The sequence below is a fragment of the Oncorhynchus clarkii genome, chromosome 1 (genome assembly GCF_045791955.1).
Source record: "Oncorhynchus clarkii lewisi isolate Uvic-CL-2024 chromosome 1, UVic_Ocla_1.0, whole genome shotgun sequence".
NCBI classification, from domain to species: Eukaryota; Metazoa; Chordata; class Actinopteri; order Salmoniformes; family Salmonidae; genus Oncorhynchus; species Oncorhynchus clarkii.
The window spans coordinates 86,331,201-86,354,874 of NC_092147.1; the positions used below are offsets into that span (position 1 = coordinate 86,331,201).

The following is a 23,674-nucleotide window of genomic DNA, read 5'->3' on the forward strand; positions in this document are numbered from 1 at the left end:
ATGTGTGTGTCTGTCGTTGTGAATGATGTGTGTGTCTGTCGTTGTGAATGATGTGTGTGTCTGTCGTTGTGAATGATATGCGTCAGTTGTTGTGAGTGATGTGTGCCGGTCACTGTGGATTGTGTGTGTCTGTCATTGTGAATGGTGTGTGTCTGTAGTTGGGATTGATCTGTGTCCGTCGTTGTGAGTGATGTGTGTCAGTTGTTGTGAGTTGTGTGTGTCAGTCATCGTATCCTCCAGTGGGTTTAGGAAGAGCATTATGAAAGATAATGGGTGGAGGTGGAGTGGTTATCAGCAGGGTATTGATCAAACATGTTGAGGAACAACAAGGATAATATTCAAACTTAGATTCTAAAGTTGAATATGGGCTAAGTACAATTTGATTGATTTGATTTATAAGGTGTTGCTACTTAGGCAACCCTAAACTAAATGCTTCTTTGTCAACTTCAATAGATCCCACTACTAGTAATAACACAATGTTAGAATGGCAGGTGTATTTTTCAACCAGAGCAAAAGACAAACCAATTCCAGAGGGATAATATAAATCAGTATAATGTGTTTTTATTTTCTCACACTGTGTAAAATCGGTGTACTGGATAAAATATTATGCTTAAACAGCCTGGTCTCATAGACTAGACGTAACATATTAAATGTAAATCTGGGACACTCAAATTAGTATGATGTGTAATGTTTGGCATGATTAAGATAAGACAGATGGCTACTTAGGGCAAAAACGAAAGTAGGGTGGTTGGTCGGGAGTTTAACACGAACGTCTAACAACCCAAAGGTTGTAAGTTCAAATCTCATCACAGACAATTTTAGCTAATTAGCAACTTTTCAACTACTTACTACTTTTGAGCTACTTTGCATGTTAGCTAACCCTTCCCCTAACCTTAACCCTTTAACCTATCCCTAATCTTAACCCTAACCCCTAACCCCAGCTAACATTAGCCAGCTAGCTAACGTTCACCTCCTAGCCACCTAGCTAGAATTTGTAACATATCATATGTTTTGCAAATTCGTAGCATATTGATTGTACATTTTGCACATTCGTAACATATAATACGAATTGTAATTTGACATCACAAATTAATACAAACCATACGAAACGTAAAATAACATACTAAATTAAGTGTCCTAGATTTACATACAGAATAATAGGAGATGCTCTGAGACCAGCTTGGCGAAAATTGCATTTTTCCAAGACTTTCTATTGAGAAGGAAAAATGCCTCCCCGTGCAAGCCTTGTGTCTTCATATAACCCTTGAATAGGACGGATAGGCTACAGTATATTTTCCCTCTACATCAGCCCCAGTCTCATCAGATCACTCACACTATCCCTGCCACTCCAATGTACAGCAGTTACACCGCTGCCTGCCGTGATCGATCCTTCCTCACATCTCCAAGCTGCAACCGGCTCTGAGTCACCAACCACCTGCCCCCGGGAACCGCGCTTCGGGAGGTCTGGTGGGTTGGCAGCGGGCACTGCACGGGACGTACAGAGGGGCCCGGGGGGGGGGGGGAGATAATACAAGTGAGGGAGATGGTGGATGCCTACGGTACGCGTGACGTGGCAAATTGCAGCAATTGCCTCTACTGTTTAACATGTGAAGAGAGAGAGAGAGAGAGAGAGAGAGAGAGAGAGAGAGAGAGCCCAGCCTCACGCGCTGGCGGGATACTGCAGAACCGGGGAAGGGAGGGAGGGAGGGAGGGAGGGAGGGGAATCGAATCAGAAGAAAAAATAAACGACTGAGGGAGAGTTGAGGAACGGAGGGGCCGAAGGTGGATGCACGAGAGGTAGCGAAAGACTGCGGAGCCGAGAGAGGTAGCGGAAAACTGCTGAGGTTTCGAGAAGAGTAAAGACAAGAAGCATCAAAAGTCCCATAGTCGGTACCCCACCAGATTCAGGGATGTAGCCGAAGAGGGGAGAGCTCAGCCTTTCCGAGCTCATCACTATGAAGAAACATTCGGCCAGGGTTGCCCCGCTGTCCGCTTGCAACAGCCCGGTGCTCACCTTAACGAAAGTCAAAGGTAGGGAGAACTCCGTTCTGTGACTTGACTTCGGTCTTGTTTAAAGCCTGATTTGGCATTCGTCTACCTAATATGTGTAGCCTATTTTACATTCACCCTTGAAACCTAAATGTTGTCGTGTCCAAGGTTAGGCTTGTAAATCAACCAGAAAATAGGCATCGCCTATACGTTTGGTGTTGTGTGACTGTGGCAGAGAAACTTGGGTCAGTCAGGGGTGATGAATCGTGTTGGTGAAAGAGTTATCTGCTTAGAGCCACCGATTAACTTTTATAAATGTACCGTTGCGTGCCAAAACGCTTCGGAGTAGCAACGGAATGAACCCCCCTTCACGGCAATTAGGGATGCGTTCGGGAAGACTTTATCTTAATAGACCATCAACGCTTCTAATTACACATTTACTACCCTGGAAAAATGTCTAGATCATGATGGGAGATAATGTTGTTACAGTCATTTATTCGAACAATCTCTTCTTTCGCTGTATTGTTTAAAAGCCAGACTGTATTTCGTTCTGCACTTTCAAAAATGTAGTTAAGAATTCATTTTTCCCCAGCATCATCTGCATAATCGTCACTAATTATAATAACACCCCAACATTTTTTGGGGCGAACCTGTAAAATGCAAATCAGACAACAGATGTATGGCCAAAAAGTAGTTTTGTCCTGCAAAATGCATCGGGCCATTGAAGTGTTGTGCTGCTTGTCCATCATGAGTGAGTGCATGGGGGAGCGTGAAGCTGTTATTGTAGCAGAACAGGGCAGGGACCGCCACCCCGCCACACACACACACACACACACACACACAATATCTTTAAATTGACAGGCCCAATGGGGTAAAAATGGTTGTCTGGCTATCCAAACTCCTTGCTCCGGCCCAGTGACTCTGGATCTGAGTCCCTCCCCAACGATTTCTAGAACACAAACACATTCTAACCATTCTGACTGGTCCCAGAAACGAACACATCGAGACCACACGTGGCTTAAGCGCCATTTTGAAAATGTGTAATTGGCTTTGATACTCACCACAAACAACTTCAAAGATGTAAACCTTTATAACCCTACCAGTAAACAGGTAGTAAACCTTTATGAACCTTACCAGTAAACAGGTAGTAAACCTTTATGAACCTTACCAGTAAACAGGTAGTAAACCTTTATGAACCCTACCAGTAAACAGGTAGTAAACCTGTATAACCCTACCAGTAAACAGGTAGTCAACCTTTATGAACCCTACCAGTAAACAGGTAGTAAACCTTTATGAACCCTACCAGTAAACAGGTAGTAAACCTTTATGAACCTTACCAGTAAACAGGTAGTAAACCTTTATGAACCCTACCAGTAAACAGGTAGTAAACCTTTATGAACCCTACCAGTAAACAGGTAGTAAACCTTTATGAACCTTACCAGTAAACAAACTTTTATGAACCCTACCAGTAAACAGGTAGTAAACCTTTATAACCCTACCAGTAAACAGGTAGTAAACCTTTATGAACCCTACCAGTAAACAGGTAGTACACCTTTATAACCCTACCAGTAAACAGGTAGTAAACCTTTATAACCCTACCAGTAAACAGGTAGTAAACCTTTATGAACCCTACCAGTAAACAGGTAGTAAACCTTTATGAACCCTACCAGTAAACAGGTAGTAAACCTTTATGAACCCTACGAGTAAACAGGTAGTAAACCTTTATGAACCTTACCAGTAAACAGGTAGGAAACTTTTATGAACCCTACCAGTAAACAGGTAGTAAACCTTTATAACCCTACCAGTAAACAGGTAGTAAACCTTTATGAACCTTACCAGTAAACAGGTAGTAAACCTTTATGAACCCTACCAGTAAACAGGTAGTAAACCTTTATGAACCCTACCAGTAAACAGGTAGTAAACCTTTATGAACCTTACCAGTAAACAAACTTTTATGAACCCTACCAGTAAACAGGTAGTAAACCTTTATAACCCTACCAGTAAACAGGTAGTAAACCTTTATGAACCCTACCAGTAAACAGGTAGTACACCTTTATAACCCTACCAGTAAACAGGTAGTAAACCTTTATAACCCTACCAGTAAACAGGTAGTAAACCTTTATGAACCCTACCAGTAAACAGGTAGTAAACCTTTATGAACCCTACCAGTAAACAGGTAGTAAACCTTTATGAACCCTACGAGTAAACAGGTAGTAAACCTTTATGAACCTTACCAGTAAACAGGTAGGAAACTTTTATGAACCCTACCAGTAAACAGGTAGTAAACCTTTATAACCCTACCAGTAAACAGGTAGTAAACCTTTATGAACCCTACCAGTAAACATGTAGTACACCTTTATAACCCTACCAGTAAACAGGTAGTAAACCTTTATAACCCTACCAGTAAACAGGTAGTAAACCTTTATGAACCCTACCAGTAAACAGGTAGTAAACCTTTATGAACCCTACCAGTAAACAGGTAGTAAACCTTTATGAACCCTACGAGTAAACAGGTAGTAAACCTTTATGAACCTTACCAGTAAACAGGTAGTAAACCTTTATGAACCCTACCAGTAAACAGGTAGTAACCCTGTATGAACCCTACCAGTAAACAGGTAGTAAACCTTTATAACCCTACCAGTAAACAGGTAGTAAACCTTTATGACCCTACCAGTAAACAGGTAGTAAACCTTTATAACCCTACCAGTAAACAGGTAGTAAACCTTTATAACCCTACCAGTAAACAGGTAGTAAACCTTTATAACCCTACCAGTAAACAGGTAGTAAATCTTTATAACCCTACCAGTAAACAGGTAGTAAACCTTTATGAACCATACCAGTAAACAGGTAGTAAACCTTTATGAAACCTACCAGTAAACAGGTAGTAAACCTTTATGAACCCTACCAGTAAACAGGTAGTAAACCTTTATAACCCTACCAGTAAACAGGTAGTAAACCTTTATAACCCTACCAGTAAACAGGTAGTAAACCTTTATAACCCTACCAGTAAACAGGTAGTAAACCTGTAGTATAATGGCTAAAGTTAGGATCTTAGATCAGTGTGGGGCAACTTGTCCCCGGAGATTCAACCAGAGGCTTACTTTACATTATTCACTCTGTAAAATACCTATTCCTTTTATGACAGTCCAATGCTTCTGTTGTCTCCTCCTTGGTTAAGTTGCTGTGTGTGTCCTTCCTTCTAGGGTTACCAGTGACCCACAGAACATTCTAGTGTGTCTCAGAGTTCCACTATGATCACAGAACATTCTAGTGTGTCTCAGAGTTCCACTATGATCACAGAACATTCTAGTGTGTCTCAGAGTTCCACTATGATCACAGAACATTCTAGTGTGTCTCAGAGTTCCACTATGATCACAGAACATTCTAGTGTGTCTCAGAGTTCCACTATGATCACAGAACATTCTAGTGTGTCTCAGAGTTCCACTATGATCACAGAACATTCTAGTGTGTCTCAGAGTTCCACTATGATCACAGAACATTCTAGTGTGTATCCTAGAGTTTATAAGAATAATGATAATGTATTATTATTAACTTCTATAGTGCTTTTCATAATAGAAATCTCCAAGCACTTCATAAGCAAAACACAAACAATCTATTATGACAGGTCAACCAATAGAGGCCAAGTCTTTGAATGCTGCATCCTCTGCAGACGGAGAGGGTCAGTTCATGTCCTGAGCGGAGGGAGCTGGGAAGCAGCCTCTTACAGCCACTGGCCTCCTCCTCCTTCACTCTGTGTATCACCACTTGGGTGACGTCTCAGCAGCTCACAACACAAAGTTCAGAATAGTATCCAGTGGTCTTCTCTACGAGCCGTCTGTCTCACCGCTGTTGTACTCTGTCTCCCATTCCTCTCACGCTTCAGACCACTCCTCACATGATGTTTTCAAAAGATCAGGAACTGGCAGCCAGGTGAAACAAAAAAGATGCTACTGGGCCCAGATGCATTTTTCAAACAAAAACATTAGCCAGCTAGTTAGCTAGCTAGTTAGCCAAGCCAAAAATGAAACCTTGACTCAGCATACTAGTAGAAGAGGAAGCTTCACCACTAGAAGAATACAGCAGTACACAGAGGAAACTAGCATTTCCTGTTGAGATCGGAAAGGAAGAGGACAGACTAATTACTGTTTTACATTCACAGCTGGATGGTGTGTGTGTGTGTGTGTGTGTGTGTGTGTGTGTGTGTGTGTGTGGGTGTGTGTCCTAAAGCTGTGTTTATATTGTTGAATCACTCACAGCGGTCTTTGTTGTCCCTGTGTGCTCCAGCAGTGTCTGAAAGGTGAGCGTGCAGGAAGGGTTGTCTCTCTCAGTGCTGTGTTAGGGGGATACCCTTCCTCTCCTGCTGTTGTGTATGGAGAGACTGACACACAAGCACACACACACACGCCCACATACACGCCCCCACACACACACACACACACACACACACACACACACACACACACACACACACACACACACACACACACTGACCCTTCCCTGTCCACCCTAGAGGAACTGAACCTTCCCTGTCTACCCTAGAGGAACTGAACCTTCCCTGTCCACCCTAGACAAACTGAACCTTCCCTGTCCACCCTAGAGGAACTGAACCTTCCCTGTCCACCCTAGACAAACTGAACCTTCCCTGTCCACCCTAGAGGAACTGAACCTTCCCTGTCCACCCTAGAGGAACTGAACCTTCCCTGCCTACCCTAGAGGAACTGAACCTTCCCTGTCCACCCTAGAGGAACTGAACCTTCCCTGTCCACCCTAGAGGAACTGAACCTTCCCTGTCTACCCTAGAGGAACTGAACCTTCCCTGTCCACCCTAGAGGAACTGAACCTTCCCTGTCCACCCTAGAGGAACTGAACCTTCCCTGTCCACCCTAGAGGAACTGAACCTTCCCTGTCCACCCTAGAGGAACTTAACCTTCCCTGTCCACCCTAGAGGAACTGAACCTTCCCTGTCCACCCTAGAGGAACTGAACCTTCCCTGTCCACCCTAGACAAACTGAACCTTCCCTGTCCACCCTAGAGGAACTGAACCTCCCTGTCTACCCTAGAGGAACTGAACATTCCCTGTCCACACTAGACAAACTGAACCTTCCCTGTCCACCCTAGACAAACTGAACCTTCCCTGTCCACCCTAGAGGAACTGAAACTTCCCTGTCCACACTAGACAAACTGAACCTTCCCTGTCCACCCTAGAGGAACTGAACATTCCCTGTCCACCCTAGAGAAACTGAACCTTCCCTGTCCACCCTAGACAAACTGAACCTTCCCTGTCCACACTAGAGGAACTGAACCTTCCCTGTCTACCCTAGAGGAACTGAACCTTCCCTGTCTACCCTAGAGGAACTGAACCTTCCCTGTCCACCCTAGAGGAACTGAACCTTCCCTGTCCACCCTAGAGGAACTGAACCTTCCCTGTCCACCCTAGACAAACTGAACCTTCCCTGTCCACCCTAGAGGAACTGAACCTTCCCTGTCCACCCTAGAGGAACTGAACCTTCCCTGTCCACCCTAGAGGAACTGAACCTTCCCTGTCCACCCTAGAGGAACTGAACCTTCCCTGTCCACACTAGAGGAACTGAACCTTCCCTGTCCACCCTAGAGGAACTGAACCTTCCCTGTCTACCCTAGAGGAACTGAACCTTCCCTGCCTACCCTAGAGGAACTGAACCTTCCCTGTCCACCCTAGAGGAACTGAACATTCCCTGTCCACACTAGAGGAACTGAACCTTCCCTGTCCACCCTAGAGGAACTGAACATTCCCTGTCCACACTAGAGGAACTGAACCTTCCCTGTCCACCCTAGAGGAACTGAACCTTCCCTGTCCACCCTAGAGAAACTGAACCTTCCCTGTCCACCCTAGAGGAACTGAACCTTCCCTGTCCACCCTAGAGGAACTGAACCTTCCCTGTCCACCCTAGAGGAACTGAACCTTCCCTGTCCACCCTAGAGGAACTGAACCTTCCCTGTCCACCCTAGAGAAACTGAACCTTCCCTGTCCACCCTAGAGGAACTGAACCTTCCCTGTCCACCCTAGAGGAACTGAACATTCCCTGTCCACCCTAGAGGAACTGAACCTTCCCTGTCCACCCTAGAGGAACTGAACATTCCCTGTCCACACTAGAGGAACTGAACCTTCCCTGTCCACCCTAGAGGAACTGCACTTTCCCTGTCCACCCTAGAGGAACTGAACCTTCCCTGTCCACCCTAGAGGAACTGAACCTTCCCTTGTCCACACTAGAGGAACTGAACCTTCCCTGTCCACCCTAGAGGAACTGAACCTTCCCTGTCCACCCTAGAGGAACTGAACCTTCCCTGTCCACCCTAGAGGAACTGAACCTTCCCTGTCCACCCTAGAGGAACTGAACCTTCCCTGTCCACACTAGAGGAACTGAACCTTCCCTGTCCACCCTAGAGGAACTGAACCTTCCCTGTCCACCCTAGAGGAACTGAACCTTCCCTGTCCACCCTAGAGGAACTGAACATTCCCTGTCCACCCTAGAGAAAGTGTTTTACAGCCCAGACTGACGTTATCTTTAGCTTTACAGAGTCACATGCAGTGAGAGAATGATCATTCACTTTTTAATCAGCTTTATGAAGTGGAGGAGATTGATTGTCCCAATGGAGGATTTGTTTAGTAAGTGGACGTTGAAGCACAGTCTCATACACATCAACACAGTTACTATGACACAGAAATAGATCCTTGTTCAGTGGTCTCACTGGCTTTGAAGAATGACCTGTCAGCCTTGGAGATATGAGAGTCAGGGTTCAATCTCCAGTGAAATAATTTACTGTGTAGGTAGGAAAGAGGATGGAGAATTGTATTCCTATGTGTTTGATAGCCTAGCATATAACTTTGGCCAGTTTATTTTGATGGATTGCCAGTTGCAGGAAAGAGAGTGTGCAGGAGAAGCTAACAGGTGATCTTTTCTAGACTGTATTGAAAGAGAAGGAGAGAAGATTAGAGGAGAGGAGAAGAGAGGGGGGACTGGAGAGGCAGAGGGGGAGGAGAGAGGTAGGGAAAGAGGAGGGGAAGTATCACAGAGTGTGGAGATAAGATGAAAGGACAGACATTGAGGGTGATGGAGGAGAGGAGAGTACTGGACAAGACAGGAGAGAGTGATGGAAGAGAGGAGAGTACTGGACAAGACAGGAGAGAGTGATGGAAGAGAGGAAAGTACTGGACAAGACAGGAGATAGTGATGGAAGAGAGGAGAGTACTGGACAAGACAGGAGAGAGTGATGGAAGAGAGGAGAGTACTGGACAAGACAGGAGAGAGTGATGGAAGAGAGGAGAGTACTGGACAAGACAGGAGAGAGTGATGGAAGAGAGGAGAGTACTGGACAAGACAGGAGAGAGTGATGGAAGAGAGGAAAGTACTGGACAAGACAGGAGAGAGTGATGGAAGAGAGGAGAGTACTGGACAAGACAGGAGAGAGTGATGGAAGAGAGGAGAGTACTGGACAAGACAGGAGAGAGTGATGGAAGAGAGGAGAGTACTGGACAAGACAGGAGAGAGTGATGGAAGAGAGGAGAGTACTGGACAAGACAGGAGAGAGTGATGGAAGAGAGGAGAGTACTGGACAAGACAGGAGAGAGTGATGGAAGAGAGGAGAGTACTGGACAAGACAGGAGAGAGTGATGGAAGAGAGGAAAGTACTGGACAAGACAGGAGAGAGTGATGGAAGAGAGGAAAGTACTGGACAAGACAGGAGAGAGTGATGGAAGAGAGGAGAGTACTGGACAAGACAGGAGAGAGTGGTGGAAGAGAGGAAAGTACTGGACAAGACAGGAGAGAGTGATGGATGAGAGGAAAGTACTGGACAAGACAGGAGAGAGTGATGGAAGAGAGGAGAGTACTGGACAAGACAGGAGAGAGTGATGGAAGAGAGGAGAGTACTGGACAAGACAGGAGAGAGTGATGGAAGAGAGGAAAGTACTGGACAAGACAGGAGAGAGTGATGGAAGAGAGGAGAGTACTGGACAAGACAGGAGAGAGTGATGGAAGAGAGGAAAGTACTGGACAAGACAGGAGAGAGTGATGGAAGAGAGGAGAGTACTGGACAAGACAGGAGAGAGTGATGGAAGAGAGGAGAGTACTGGACAAGACAGGAGAGAGTGATGGAAGAGAGGAGAGTACTGGACAAGACAGGAGAGAGTGATGGAAGAGAGGAGAGTACTGGACAAGACAGGAGAGAGTGATGGAAGAGAGGAGAGTACTGGACAAGACAGGAGATAGTGATGGAAGAGAGGAGAGTACTGGACAAGACAGGAGAGAGTGATGGAAGAGAGGAGAGTACTGGACAAGACAGGAGAGAGTGATGGAAGAGAGGAGAGTACTGGACAAGACAGGAGAGAGTGATGGAAGAGAGGAGAGTACTGGACAAGACAGGAGAGAGTGATGGAAGAGAGGAGAGTACTGGACAAGACAGGAGAGAGTGATGGAAGAGAGGAGAGTACTGGACAAGACAGGAGAGAGTGATGGAAGAGAGGAGAGTACTGGACAAGACAGGAGAGAGTGATGGAAGAGAGGAGAGTACTGGACAAGACAGGAGAGAGTGATGGAAGAGAGGAGAGTACTGGACAAGACAGGAGAGAGTGATGGAAGAGAGGAGAGTACTGGACAAGACAGGAGAGAGTGATGGAAGAGAGGAGAGTACTGGACAAGACAGGAGAGAGTGATGGAAGAGAGGAGAGTACTGGACAAGACAGGAGAGAGTGATGGAAGAGAGGAGAGTACTGGACAAGACAGGAGAGAGTGATGGAAGAGAGGAGAGTACTGGACAAGACAGGAGAGAGTGATGGAAGAGAGGAGAGTACTGGACAAGACAGGAGAGAGTGATGGAAGAGAGGAGAGTACTGGACAAGACAGGAGAGAGTGATGGAAGAGAGGAGAGTACTGGACAAGACAGGAGAGAGTGATGGAAGAGAGGAAAGTACTGGACAAGACAGGAGAGAGTGATGGAAGAGAGGAGAGTACTGGACAAGACAGGAGAGAGTGATGGAAGAGAGGAGAGTACTGGACAAGACAGGAGAGAGTGATGGAAGAGAGGAGAGTACTGGACAAGACAGGAGAGAGTGATGGAAGAGAGGAGAGTACTGGACAAGACAGGAGAGAGTGATGGAAGAGAGGAGAGTACTGGACAAGACAGGAGAGAGTGATGGAAGAGAGGAGAGTACTGGACAAGACAGGAGAGAGTGATGGAAGAGAGGAGAGTACTGGACAAGACAGGAGAGAGTGATGGAAGAGAGGAGAGTACTGGACAAGACAGGAGAGAGTGATGGAAGAGAGGAGAGTACTGGACAAGACAGGAGAGAGTGATGGAAGAGAGGAGAGTACTGGACAAGACAGGAGAGAGTGATGGAAGAGAGGAGAGTACTGGACAAGACAGGAGAGAGTGATGGAAGAGAGGAGAGTACTGGACAAGACAGGAGAGAGTGATGGAAGAGAGGAGAGTACTGGACAAGACAGGAGAGAGTGATGGAAGAGAGGAGAGTACTGGACAAGACAGGAGAGAGTGATGGAAGAGAGGAGAGTACTGGACAAGACAGGAGAGAGTGATGGAAGAGAGGAGAGTACTGGACAAGACAGGAGAGAGTGATGGAAGAGAGGAGAGTACTGGACAAGACAGGAGAGAGTGATGGAAGAGAGGAGAGTACTGGACAAGACAGGAGAGAGTGATGGAAGAGAGGAGAGTACTGGACAAGACAGGAGAGAGTGATGGAAGAGAGGAGAGTACTGGACAAGACAGGAGAGAGTGATGGAAGAGAGGAGAGTACTGGACAAGACAGGAGAGAGTGATGGAAGAGAGGAGAGTACTGGACAAGACAGGAGAGAGTGATGGAAGAGAGGAGAGTACTGGACAAGACAGGAGAGAGTGATGGAAGAGAGGAGAGTACTGGACAAGACAGGAGAGAGTGATGGAAGAGAGGAGAGTACTGGACAAGACAGGAGAGAGTGATGGAAGAGAGGAGAGTACTGGACAAGACAGGAGAGAGTGATGGAAGAGAGGAGAGTACTGGACAAGACAGGAGAGAGTGATGGAAGAGAGGAGAGTACTGGACAAGACAGGAGAGAGTGATGGAAGAGAGGAGAGTACTGGACAAGACAGGAGAGAGTGATGGAAGAGAGGAGAGTACTGGACAAGACAGGAGAGAGTGATGGAAGAGAGGAGAGTACTGGACAAGACAGGAGAGAGTGATGGAAGAGAGGAGAGTACTGGACAAGACAGGAGAGAGTGATGGAAGAGAGGAGAGTACTGGACAAGACAGGAGAGAGTGATGGAAGAGAGGAGAGTACTGGACAAGACAGGAGAGAGTGATGGAAGAGAGGAGAGTACTGGACAAGACAGGAGAGAGTGATGGAAGAGAGGAGAGTACTGGACAAGACAGGAGAGAGTGATGGAAGAGAGGAGAGTACTGGACAAGACAGGAGAGAGTGATGGAAGAGAGGAGAGTACTGGACAAGACAGGAGAGAGTGATGGAAGAGAGGAGAGTACTGGACAAGACAGGAGAGAGTGATGGAAGAGAGGAGAGTACTGGACAAGACAGGAGAGAGTGATGGAAGAGAGGAGAGTACTGGACAAGACAGGAGAGAGTGATGGAAGAGAGGAGAGTACTGGACAAGACAGGAGAGAGTGATGGAAGAGAGGAGAGTACTGGACAAGACAGGAGAGAGTGATGGAAGAGAGGAGAGTACTGGACAAGACAGGAGAGAGTGATGGAAGAGAGGAGAGTACTGGACAAGACAGGAGAGAGTGATGGAAGAGAGGAGAGTACTGGACAAGACAGGAGAGAGTGATGGAAGAGAGGAGAGTACTGGACAAGACAGGAGAGAGTGATGGAAGAGAGGAGAGTACTGGACAAGACAGGAGAGAGTGATGGAAGAGAGGAGAGTACTGGACAAGACAGGAGAGAGTGATGGAAGAGAGGAGAGTACTGGACAAGACAGGAGAGAGTGATGGAAGAGAGGAGAGTACTGGACAAGACAGGAGAGAGTGATGGAAGAGAGGAGAGTACTGGACAAGACAGGAGAGAGTGATGGAAGAGAGGAGAGTACTGGACAAGACAGGAGAGAGTGATGGAAGAGAGGAGAGTACTGGACAAGACAGGAGAGAGTGATGGAAGAGAGGAGAGTACTGGACAAGACAGGAGAGAGTGATGGAAGAGAGGAGAGTACTGGACAAGACAGGAGAGAGTGATGGAAGAGAGGAGAGTACTGGACAAGACAGGAGAGAGTGATGGAAGAGAGGAGAGTACTGGACAAGACAGGAGAGAGTGATGGAAGAGAGGAGAGTACTGGACAAGACAGGAGAGAGTGATGGAAGAGAGGAGAGTACTGGACAAGACAGGAGAGAGTGATGGAAGAGAGGAGAGTACTGGACAAGACAGGAGAGAGTGATGGAAGAGAGGAGAGTACTGGACAAGACAGGAGAGAGTGATGGAAGAGAGGAGAGTACTGGACAAGACAGGAGAGAGTGATGGAAGAGAGGAGAGTACTGGACAAGACAGGAGAGAGTGATGGAAGAGAGGAGAGTACTGGACAAGACAGGAGAGAGTGATGGAAGAGAGGAGAGTACTGGACAAGACAGGAGAGAGTGATGGAAGAGAGGAGAGTACTGGACAAGACAGGAGAGAGTGATGGAAGAGAGGAGAGTACTGGACAAGACAGGAGAGAGTGATGGAAGAGAGGAGAGTACTGGACAAGACAGGAGAGAGTGATGGAAGAGAGGAGAGTACTGGACAAGACAGGAGAGAGTGATGGAAGAGAGGAGAGTACTGGACAAGACAGGAGAGAGTGATGGAAGAGAGGAGAGTACTGGACAAGACAGGAGAGAGTGATGGAAGAGAGGAGAGTACTGGACAAGACAGGAGAGAGTGATGGAAGAGAGGAGAGTACTGGACAAGACAGGAGAGAGTGATGGAAGAGAGGAGAGTACTGGACAAGACAGGAGAGAGTGATGGAAGAGAGGAGAGTACTGGACAAGACAGGAGAGAGTGATGGAAGAGAGGAGAGTACTGGACAAGACAGGAGAGAGTGATGGAAGAGAGGAGAGTACTGGACAAGACAGGAGAGAGTGATGGAAGAGAGGAGAGTACTGGACAAGACAGGAGAGAGTGATGGAAGAGAGGAGAGTACTGGACAAGACAGGAGAGAGTGATGGAAGAGAGGAGAGTACTGGACAAGACAGGAGAGAGTGATGGAAGAGAGGAGAGTACTGGACAAGACAGGAGAGAGTGATGGAAGAGAGGAGAGTACTGGACAAGACAGGAGAGAGTGATGGAAGAGAGGAGAGTACTGGACAAGACAGGAGAGAGTGATGGAAGAGAGGAGAGTACTGGACAAGACAGGAGAGAGTGATGGAAGAGAGGAGAGTACTGGACAAGACAGGAGAGAGTGATGGAAGAGAGGAGAGTACTGGACAAGACAGGAGAGAGTGATGGAAGAGAGGAGAGTACTGGACAAGACAGGAGAGAGTGATGGAAGAGAGGAGAGTACTGGACAAGACAGGAGAGAGTGATGGAAGAGAGGAGAGTACTGGACAAGACAGGAGAGAGTGATGGAAGAGAGGAGAGTACTGGACAAGACAGGAGAGAGTGATGGAAGAGAGGAGAGTACTGGACAAGACAGGAGAGAGTGATGGAAGAGAGGAGAGTACTGGACAAGACAGGAGAGAGTGAGTGGAAGAGAGGAGAGTACTGGACAAGACAGGAGAGAGTGATGGAAGAGAGGAGAGTACTGGACAAGACAGGAGAGAGTGATGGAAGAGAGGAGAGTACTGGACAAGACAGGAGAGAGTGATGGAAGAGAGGAGAGTACTGGACAAGACAGGAGAGAGTGATGGAAGAGAGGAGAGTACTGGACAAGACAGGAGAGAGTGATGGAAGAGAGGAGAGTACTGGACAAGACAGGAGAGAGTGATGGAAGAGAGGAGAGTACTGGACAAGACAGGAGAGAGTGATGGAAGAGAGGAGAGTACTGGACAAGACAGGAGAGAGTGATGGAAGAGAGGAGAGTACTGGACAAGACAGGAGAGAGTGATGGAAGAGAGGAGAGTACTGGACAAGACAGGAGAGAGTGATGGAAGAGAGGAGAGTACTGGACAAGACAGGAGAGAGTGATGGAAGAGAGGAGAGTACTGGACAAGACAGGAGAGAGTGATGGAAGAGAGGAGAGTACTGGACAAGACAGGAGAGAGTGATGGAAGAGAGGAGAGTACTGGACAAGACAGGAGAGAGTGATGGAAGAGAGGAGAGTACTGGACAAGACAGGAGAGAGTGATGGAAGAGAGGAGAGTACAGGAGAGAGTGATGGAAGAGAGGAGAGTATGGAAGAGGGACAAGACAGGAGAGAGTGATGGAAGAGAGGAGAGTACTGGACAAGACAGGAGAGAGTGATGGAAGAGAGGAGAGTACTGGACAAGACAGGAGAGAGTGATGGAAGAGAGGAGAGTACTGGACAAGACAGGAGAGAGTGATGGAAGAGAGGAGAGTACTGGACAAGACAGGAGAGAGTGATGGAAGAGAGGAGAGTACTGGACAAGACAGGAGAGAGTGATGGAAGAGAGGAGAGTACTGGACAAGACAGGAGAGAGTGATGGAAGAGAGGAGAGTACTGGACAAGACAGGAGAGAGTGATGGAAGAGAGGAGAGTACTGGACAAGACAGGAGAGAGTGATGGAAGAGAGGAGAGTACTGGACAAGACAGGAGAGAGTGATGGAAGAGAGGAGAGTACTGGACAAGACAGGAGAGAGTGATGGAAGAGAGGAGAGTACTGGACAAGACAGGAGATAGTGATGGAAGAGAGGAGAGTACTGGACAAGACAGGAGAGAGTGATGGAAGAGAGGAGAGTACTGGACAAGACAGGAGAGAGTGATGGAAGAGAGGAGAGTACTGGACAAGACAGGAGAGAGTGATGGAAGAGAGGAGAGTACTGGACAAGACAGGAGAGAGTGATGGAAGAGAGGAGAGTACTGGACAAGACAGGAGAGAGTGATGGAAGAGAGGAGAGTACTGGACAAGACAGGAGAGAGTGATGGAAGAGAGGAGAGTACTGGACAAGACAGGAGAGAGTGATGGAAGAGAGGAGAGTACTGGACAAGACAGGAGATAGTGATGGAAGAGAGGAGAGTACTGGACAAGACAGGAGAGAGTGATGGAAGAGAGGAGAGTACTGGACAAGACAGGAGAGAGTGATGGAAGAGAGGAGAGTACTGGACAAGACAGGAGATAGTGATGGAAGAGAGGAGAGTACTGGACAAGACAGGAGATAGTGATGGAAGAGAGGAGAGTACTGGACAAGACAGGAGATAGTGATGGAAGAGAGGAGAGTACTGGACAAGACAGGAGAGAGTGATGGAAGAGAGGAGAGTACTGGACAAGACAGGAGAGAGTGATGGAAGAGAGGAGAGTACTGGACAAGACAGGAGAGAGTGATGGAAGAGAGGAGAGTACTGGACAAGACAGGAGAGAGTGATGGAAGAGAGGAGAGTACTGGACAAGACAGGAGAGAGTGATGGAAGAGAGGAGAGTACTGGACAAGACAGGAGAGAGTGATGGAAGAGAGGAGAGTACTGGACAAGACAGGAGAGAGTGATGGAAGAGAGGAGAGTACTGGACAAGACAGGAGAGAGTGATGGAAGAGAGGAGAGTACTGGACAAGACAGGAGAGAGTGTTGGAAGAGAGGAGAGTACTGGACAAGACAGGAGAGAGTGATGGAAGAGAGGAGAGTACTGGACAAGACAGGAGAGAGTGATGGAAGAGAGGAAAGTACTGGACAAGACAGGAGAGAGTGATGGAAGAGAGGAGAGTACTGGACAAGACAGGAGAGAGTGATGGAAGAGAGGAGAGGACTGGACAAGACAGGAGATAGTGATGGAAGAGAGGAGAGTACTGGACAAGACAGGAGATAGTGATGGAAGAGAGGAGAGTACTGGACAAGACAGGAGAGAGTGATGGAAGAGAGGAGAGTACTGGACAAGACAGGAGAGAGTGATGGAAGAGAGGAGAGTACTGGACAAGACAGGAGAGAGTGATGGAAGAGAGGAGAGTACTGGACAAGACAGGAGATAGTGATGGAAGAGAGGAGAGTACTGGACAAGACAGGAGATAGTGATGGAAGAGAGGAGAGTACTGGACAAGACAGGAGAGAGTGATGGAAGAGAGGAGAGTACTGGACAAGACAGGAGAGAGTGATGGAAGAGAGGAGAGTACTGGACAAGACAGGAGAGAGTGATGGAAGAGAGGAGAGTACTGGACAAGACAGGAGAGAGTGATGGAAGAGAGGAGAGTACTGGACAAGACAGGAGAGAGTGATGGAAGAGAGGAGAGTACTGGACAAGACAGGAGAGAGTGATGGAAGAGAGGAGAGTACTGGACAAGACAGGAGAGAGTGATGGAAGAGAGGAGAGTACTGGACAAGACAGGAGATAGTGATGGAAGAGAGGAGAGTACTGGACAAGACAGGAGATAGTGATGGAAGAGAGGAGAGTACTGGACAAGACAGGAGAGAGTGATGGAAGAGAGGAGAGTACTGGACAAGACAGGAGAGAGTGATGGAAGAGAGGAAAGTACTGGACAAGACAGGAGAGAGTGATGGAAGAGAGGAGAGTACTGGACAAGACAGGAGAGAGTGATGGAAGAGAGGAGAGGACTGGACAAGACAGGAGATAGTGATGGAAGAGAGGAGAGTACTGGACAAGACAGGAGATAGTGATGGAAGAGAGGAGAGTACTGGACAAGACAGGAGAGAGTGATGGAAGAGAGGAGAGTACTGGACAAGACAGGAGAGAGTGATGGAAGAGAGGAGAGTACTGGACAAGACAGGAGAGAGTGATGGAAGAGAGGAGAGTACTGGACAAGACAGGAGAGAGTGATGGAAGAGAGGAGAGTACTGGACAAGACAGGAGAGAGTGATGGAAGAGAGGAGAGTACTGGACAAGACAGGAGAGAGTGATGGCATATTGTATTTATATTATTTTATATATTAGAGGATGAGAGGACAGGAGGGAGTGTGAAGAGGGAGGAGAGGAGGTATTATAGAGTATGGAGAGAAGAGGAGAGGAGAGGGAGGAGAGAGTAGAGAACAGACAGAGGAAAGTAGGGGACAGACAGGAGCAGGACAGAGGAGAGGACAGCAGCAGAGATGTCCTTGTTTTGAACAGCCTGCTCCCTCTGTGATGTCAACATACAGTACACTCACTCTGCAGGTGGAGTGAATCACAGAGGCCACTGCGTATAAATACCATTGTGTGTGTGTGTGTGGGTGTGTGTGTGGGTGTGGGTGTAGGGGTGGGTGTAGGGGTGGGTGGGTGTGTTTGTGCTCACCACTTCTCAGACAGACACCCAGCCTGCTTTCCGTACAGAGAATTGAGTCACCCTCTGCCTTTTAAACACTATATAGGTCATTTAGCAGATATTTTATCCAAAACAACTTGTAGTCATGCATGCATATATTTTTCATATGGGTTGCCCCAGTCTTACCCACACAGGGACTGTCTGAATCAACACCCCATATAGGATCTCTCTATCTCTTTCTCTCTCCTTCTCTCTCTCTCTCTCTCGCTCTCTCTCTCTCTCTGTCTCTCTCTCTCTCTCTCTCTCTCTCTCTCTCTCTCTCTCTCTCTCTCTCTCTCTCTATATATATATAACTCGTTGTCTCTCTCTCTCTCTCTCTCTCTCTCTCTCTCTCTCTCTCTATACCTCTCTTTCTATAACTCGTTCTCTCTCTCTCTCTCTCTCTCTCTCTATACCTCTCTTTCTATAACTCGTTCTCTCTCTCTCTCTCTCTCTCTCTCTCTCTCTCTATACCTCTCTTTCTATAACTCGTTCTCTCTCTCTCTCTCTCTCTCTCTCTCTCTCTCTCTATAACTCGTTGTCTCTCTCTCTCTCTCTCTCTCTCTCTCTCTCTATACCTCTCTTTCTATAACTCGTATCTCTCTCTCTCTCTCTCTCTATACCTCTCTTTCTATACCTCTCTCTTTCTATACCTCTCTCTCTATACCTCTCTCTCTATACCTCTCTCTCTCTATACCTCTCTCTCTCTCTCTCTACCTCTCTCTCTCTCTATACCTCTCTCTTTCTATAACTCTCTCTCTCTATACCTCTCTCTCTCTATACCTCTCTTTCTCTATACCTCTCTCGCTATACCTCTCTCTTTCTATACCTCTCTCTTTCTATACCTCTCTCTCTCTATACCTATCTCTCTATATACCTCTATCTTTCTATACCTCTCTCTCTCTATACCTCTCTCTTTCTATACCTATCTCTACATACCTCTCTCTTTCTATACCTCTCTTTTTCTATACCTCTCTCTATACCTATCTCTCTATATACCTCTCTCTTTCTATACCTCTCTCTTTCTATACCTCTCTCTCTCTCTCCTGGTGACAAATCCCCTCTCTCAGCGCCAGTCCACAGTCCTCTGTGGAATGATGAAAAATGGATTTGTCTTTAAATATATTTAGTCTTCAAAGCACTTTAAAACACTCCTGCCTTCCAGGGGAGATGACATTTCATTGGCTACCACAGCTGGACTGGGACAGTTACCACACTGTGATTGACCATATCCCCAGTGGTCCAGTTACCTTGACCACGGGTTATACAGCGATCCATTGATAACAGATGTGTTTACATACAAACCTCAAACTCTAGTCCCTGGAGCTCACACTCCCCACCTAGACAAGCACGGAATATTATTAGTATCAAGTCTAGTGAAGAGGAAAAATAACAGTAATGGCTGGTGGTTGTATGATAATTGTTTTTGCATGGATCGTACTTCAAAACTCATAATACACAGAGAATAAAGTTGACATTTTGAGAATAAAGTAAAAATTTAATTTCAAGAATAATGTCAAAATGTTTCAAGAATAGAGTAAAAAACGTTTGATATTTTCAGTGGGATACAGCAGGATATTTTTCCCAGCCATAATCACAAGCAACAGCTGCGATCAGCACAGACCACGGTACACGGGCTGTACGGAATACATATTAGGAACTTCCCCATTCTCCCTTCTCAGACCTCACCACTCCCCTAGTCAAGTATCAACCCTGCACTACTCAAGTGTCACCCCTCCCCTTCAACCCTCCTCACCCTTGAATTGGTCACTTATCACCCCTGCTATGGTCAAGCCTCACTTCTCCTTCTCACCCCTCACCCTTGAATTGGTCACTTATCACCCCTGCTCTGGTCAAGCCTCACTTTTTATTTATTTATTTTTTATTTTACCTTTATTTAACTAGGCAAGTCAGTTAAGAACAAATTCTTATTTTCAATGACGGCCTGGGAACAGTGGGTTAACTGCCTGTTCAGGGGCAGAACGACAGATTTGTACCTTGTCAGCTCGGGGGTTTGAACTCGCAACCTTCCGGTTACTAGTCCAACGCTCTAACCACTAGGCTTCTCCTTCTCACCCCTCACCCTCGCACTCATTTAATCACAATAATGAGCTTTTCAATTGGCCAAAATACATGCTAAGAGCCGACAACAACAACAACAATGCATGTGGAAGTATAAGATAGCTGGCCATTATGTATGATCATCATCATAATGAACTAGGATTCAATTCATTACAATGACAATGTTGCTAGTTAATATGGATGTTGTTGGCACTTCACTGGCCACATGTAAACACAACCACTCCACTTCCTGGATCTTGCCTAACATATTGCAATCTTAGAATTCTGGTACACCACCATAGCTTAATATAGCTAAATAACATGGGTTGGTTAATCAATTAAAGCAATCAAAGCCCATTTCAAACATATTTCCTACAGTTAAGCAAATGAATTGTCTATAAGTCATTGGTTCTGCTTTGTAACTAGACCTACCCATCTAGTTTAGCTGCTAGCTGGCAGGTGAAGTTCTCTAGTTTGTGATGGGAAACATATTTCCATACGCTGTTGTTGCTTGTATCTTCAAAATGAATTGAATCATCATGATGATACATGATAATTACTGGCTGTCTCTTTGAAATGACATGTTCTGGCCAATAGACATGCTCATTGTGACGTGACATGTGTTCTGGCCCAATAGACATGCTCATTGTGATGTGACATGTGTTCTGGCCAATAGACATGCTCATTGTGATGTGACATGTGTTCTGGCCCAATAGACATGCTCATTGTGATGTGACATGTGTTCTGGCCAATAGACATGTTCATTGTGCTGCTGGTTACTGCCACAACGCTCTAACCACTAGGCTACCTGCTGGTTACTGGCCCAACGCTCTAACCACTAGGCTACCTGCTGGATACTGGCCCAATGCTCTAACCATTAGGCTACCTGCTGGTTACTGGCCCAACGCTCTAACCACTAGGCTACCTGCTGGTTACTGGCCCAACGCTCTAACCACTAGGCTACCTGCTGGTTACTGGCCCAACGCTCTAATCACTAGGCTACCTGCTGGTTACTGGCCCAATGCTCTAACCACTAGGCTACCTGCTGGTTACTGGTCCAACGCTCTAACCACTAGGCTACCTGCTGGTTACTGGCCCAACGCTCTAACCACTAGGCTACCTGCTGGTTACTGGCCCAACGCTCTAACTACTAGGCTACCTGCTGGTTACTGGCCCAACACTCTAACCACTATTCTACCTGCTGGTTACTGGCCCAACGCTCTAACCACTAGGCTACCTGCTGGTTACTGGCCCAATGCTCTAACCACTAGGCTACCTGCTGGTTACTGACCCCACGCTCTAACCACTAGGCTGCCTGCTGGTTACTGTCCCAACACTCTAACCACTAGGCTACCTGCTGGTTACTGGCCCAACGCTCTAACCACTAGGCTACCTGCTGGTTACTGGCCCAACGCTCTAACCAATAGGCTACCTGCTGGTTACTGACCCAATGCTCTAACCACTAGGCTACCTGCTGGTTACTGGCCCAATGCTCTAACCACAAGGCTACCTGCTGGTTACTGGCCCAACACTCTAACCACTAGGCTACCTGCCGCCAATAGCCCATGTGGTTCCTCCTTCTGAAAAGACCCAATCTGCGGCACAACCTCTTCACGGTCCTAATGCTTATAATAATTAATTAAAGAGTCAAGATGTCCTTCTTACTAAGGCCAATTCTAAAGTGTAGTTTCACCAGGTCATCTAACTCAGGCATTTCAGCTGTGGTGCTCAGCTACAGGCAGGTTGACCTTTATTGTCATGAATCTTGTCCTGGAGGCAGAACTGAATCATTTCCCCTAGAAAGGCCAGCTGCAAAGTCAAAATTAGCTTTTGGTCTTAATTTAAGGTTAAGGTTACGATTAGGTTTAAAATCCGATTTTATGACTCCCTGATAAAATATAAGTTAAATAAATGAAAACAAAAATGACTTTTGGCTGTGCCAGCTGCCTCCAGAACAAAACTGCAACCTACCTGCAACAGGGAGCCAGGGAGGCATGCAATTTACCAAATCCCCTACTTTAATCTTCAAATATAACTGCAACTTTATTCTCACAATTCTGAGTTTATTCTCTAAATGAAATGTCAATTTTATTCTCTACATTTTATTTCTATTTTATTCTTCAGGTAAATGCCACTTTTTCATAAACAAAAGGAGATTTTTTATATCACTTTTCTTCTTTCTTCGCTTCTCCCTAATACTCCTCCGTAGCAAAGATGCTCTTTGTAAAAAAACAACAACAACTTGTCTATAAAATGAAATTAGAAACAGCTGAGACCAGAAGCCACGGTGTCCAATTATAAGCACTACTCCACAGAGACAGAAAAGTGTTGGCAGAAGTTTATGTTGTCATTATTTGTTGTATCCTATTTCATTGGTAAACAACATTGACCTGGCAGCTTAGTCCCTCTGCGTCTTGGCAACACTTTGACAAATCTACTTTTCCCTTTGAATTCCCCTATAATTTATGGTGTAGGCCACCAATTTCATTTTCCCACTACTTAAGGCCCATATTGTAATGAAAGTCACCTGCTAATAAACAGACAGCACCTTGCTAAGATGGACTATAAAACAAGTCTGTTTTAGCATTAAGATGCTACGGTAGTCTGTAACTCTGATCTGAGTCTGTTGAAATGTGTGTTGAAGTCTGTTTTAGCATTAAGATGCTACGGTAGTCTGTAACTGACCTGAGTCTGTTGAAATGTGTGTTGAAGTCTTAGATCCAAGGTTTTGTGAGGCTGATAAAATCCCTTCGACACTTAGCTAGCGGCAACTGACAGCGCACACACACACACACACACACACACACAACCACGCACACACACACACAACACACACACACACACACACACACACACACACACACACACACACACACACACACACACACACACACACACACACACACACACACACACACACACACACACACTGAAACTGCTGTTGGGAATGACACCTGCGGTGGCTGCCTAAAGTGCACATCCGTTAATTTAACAGGAGAGCCCTGGCACATCTTTATAAAATATTGATCCGTGGAGAAAAGTGCTGGGAATCCCTCCAGTATGTTAAACAGGAGGCTGAAGGAATCTCCCCAATGGAGATAGATGGACACCAGTCTTCTGCTGACTGCAGTGAAGCCACATCGAAGCAGAGGCCTTCCTGCTATGTGGTTATGGGCTGCGCTCGTCAATGTGGCTTTCAAGCTTTACTTCTTTATCCAGTCTTTAGTCTGTTGTCCGAACTGTCTCTTGTCTGTTACCATAAATAAATACACTTC

General features: G+C 46.4%; 1 protein-coding gene across 1 annotated transcript in view; it reads left to right on the top strand.

The window, feature by feature from the left end:
* Positions 1-1,955: 1,955 nt before the first annotated feature.
* LOC139418139 (solute carrier family 35 member F3-like) overlaps positions 1,956-23,674 on the top strand; it is a 90,505-nt gene continuing 68,786 nt past the window's right edge. Inside the window, exon 1 of the mRNA XM_071167358.1 lies at positions 1,956-2,031. Coding sequence (XP_071023459.1) covers positions 1,956-2,031 — 76 coding nt within the window. The remainder of the gene's footprint in view (positions 2,032-23,674) is intronic.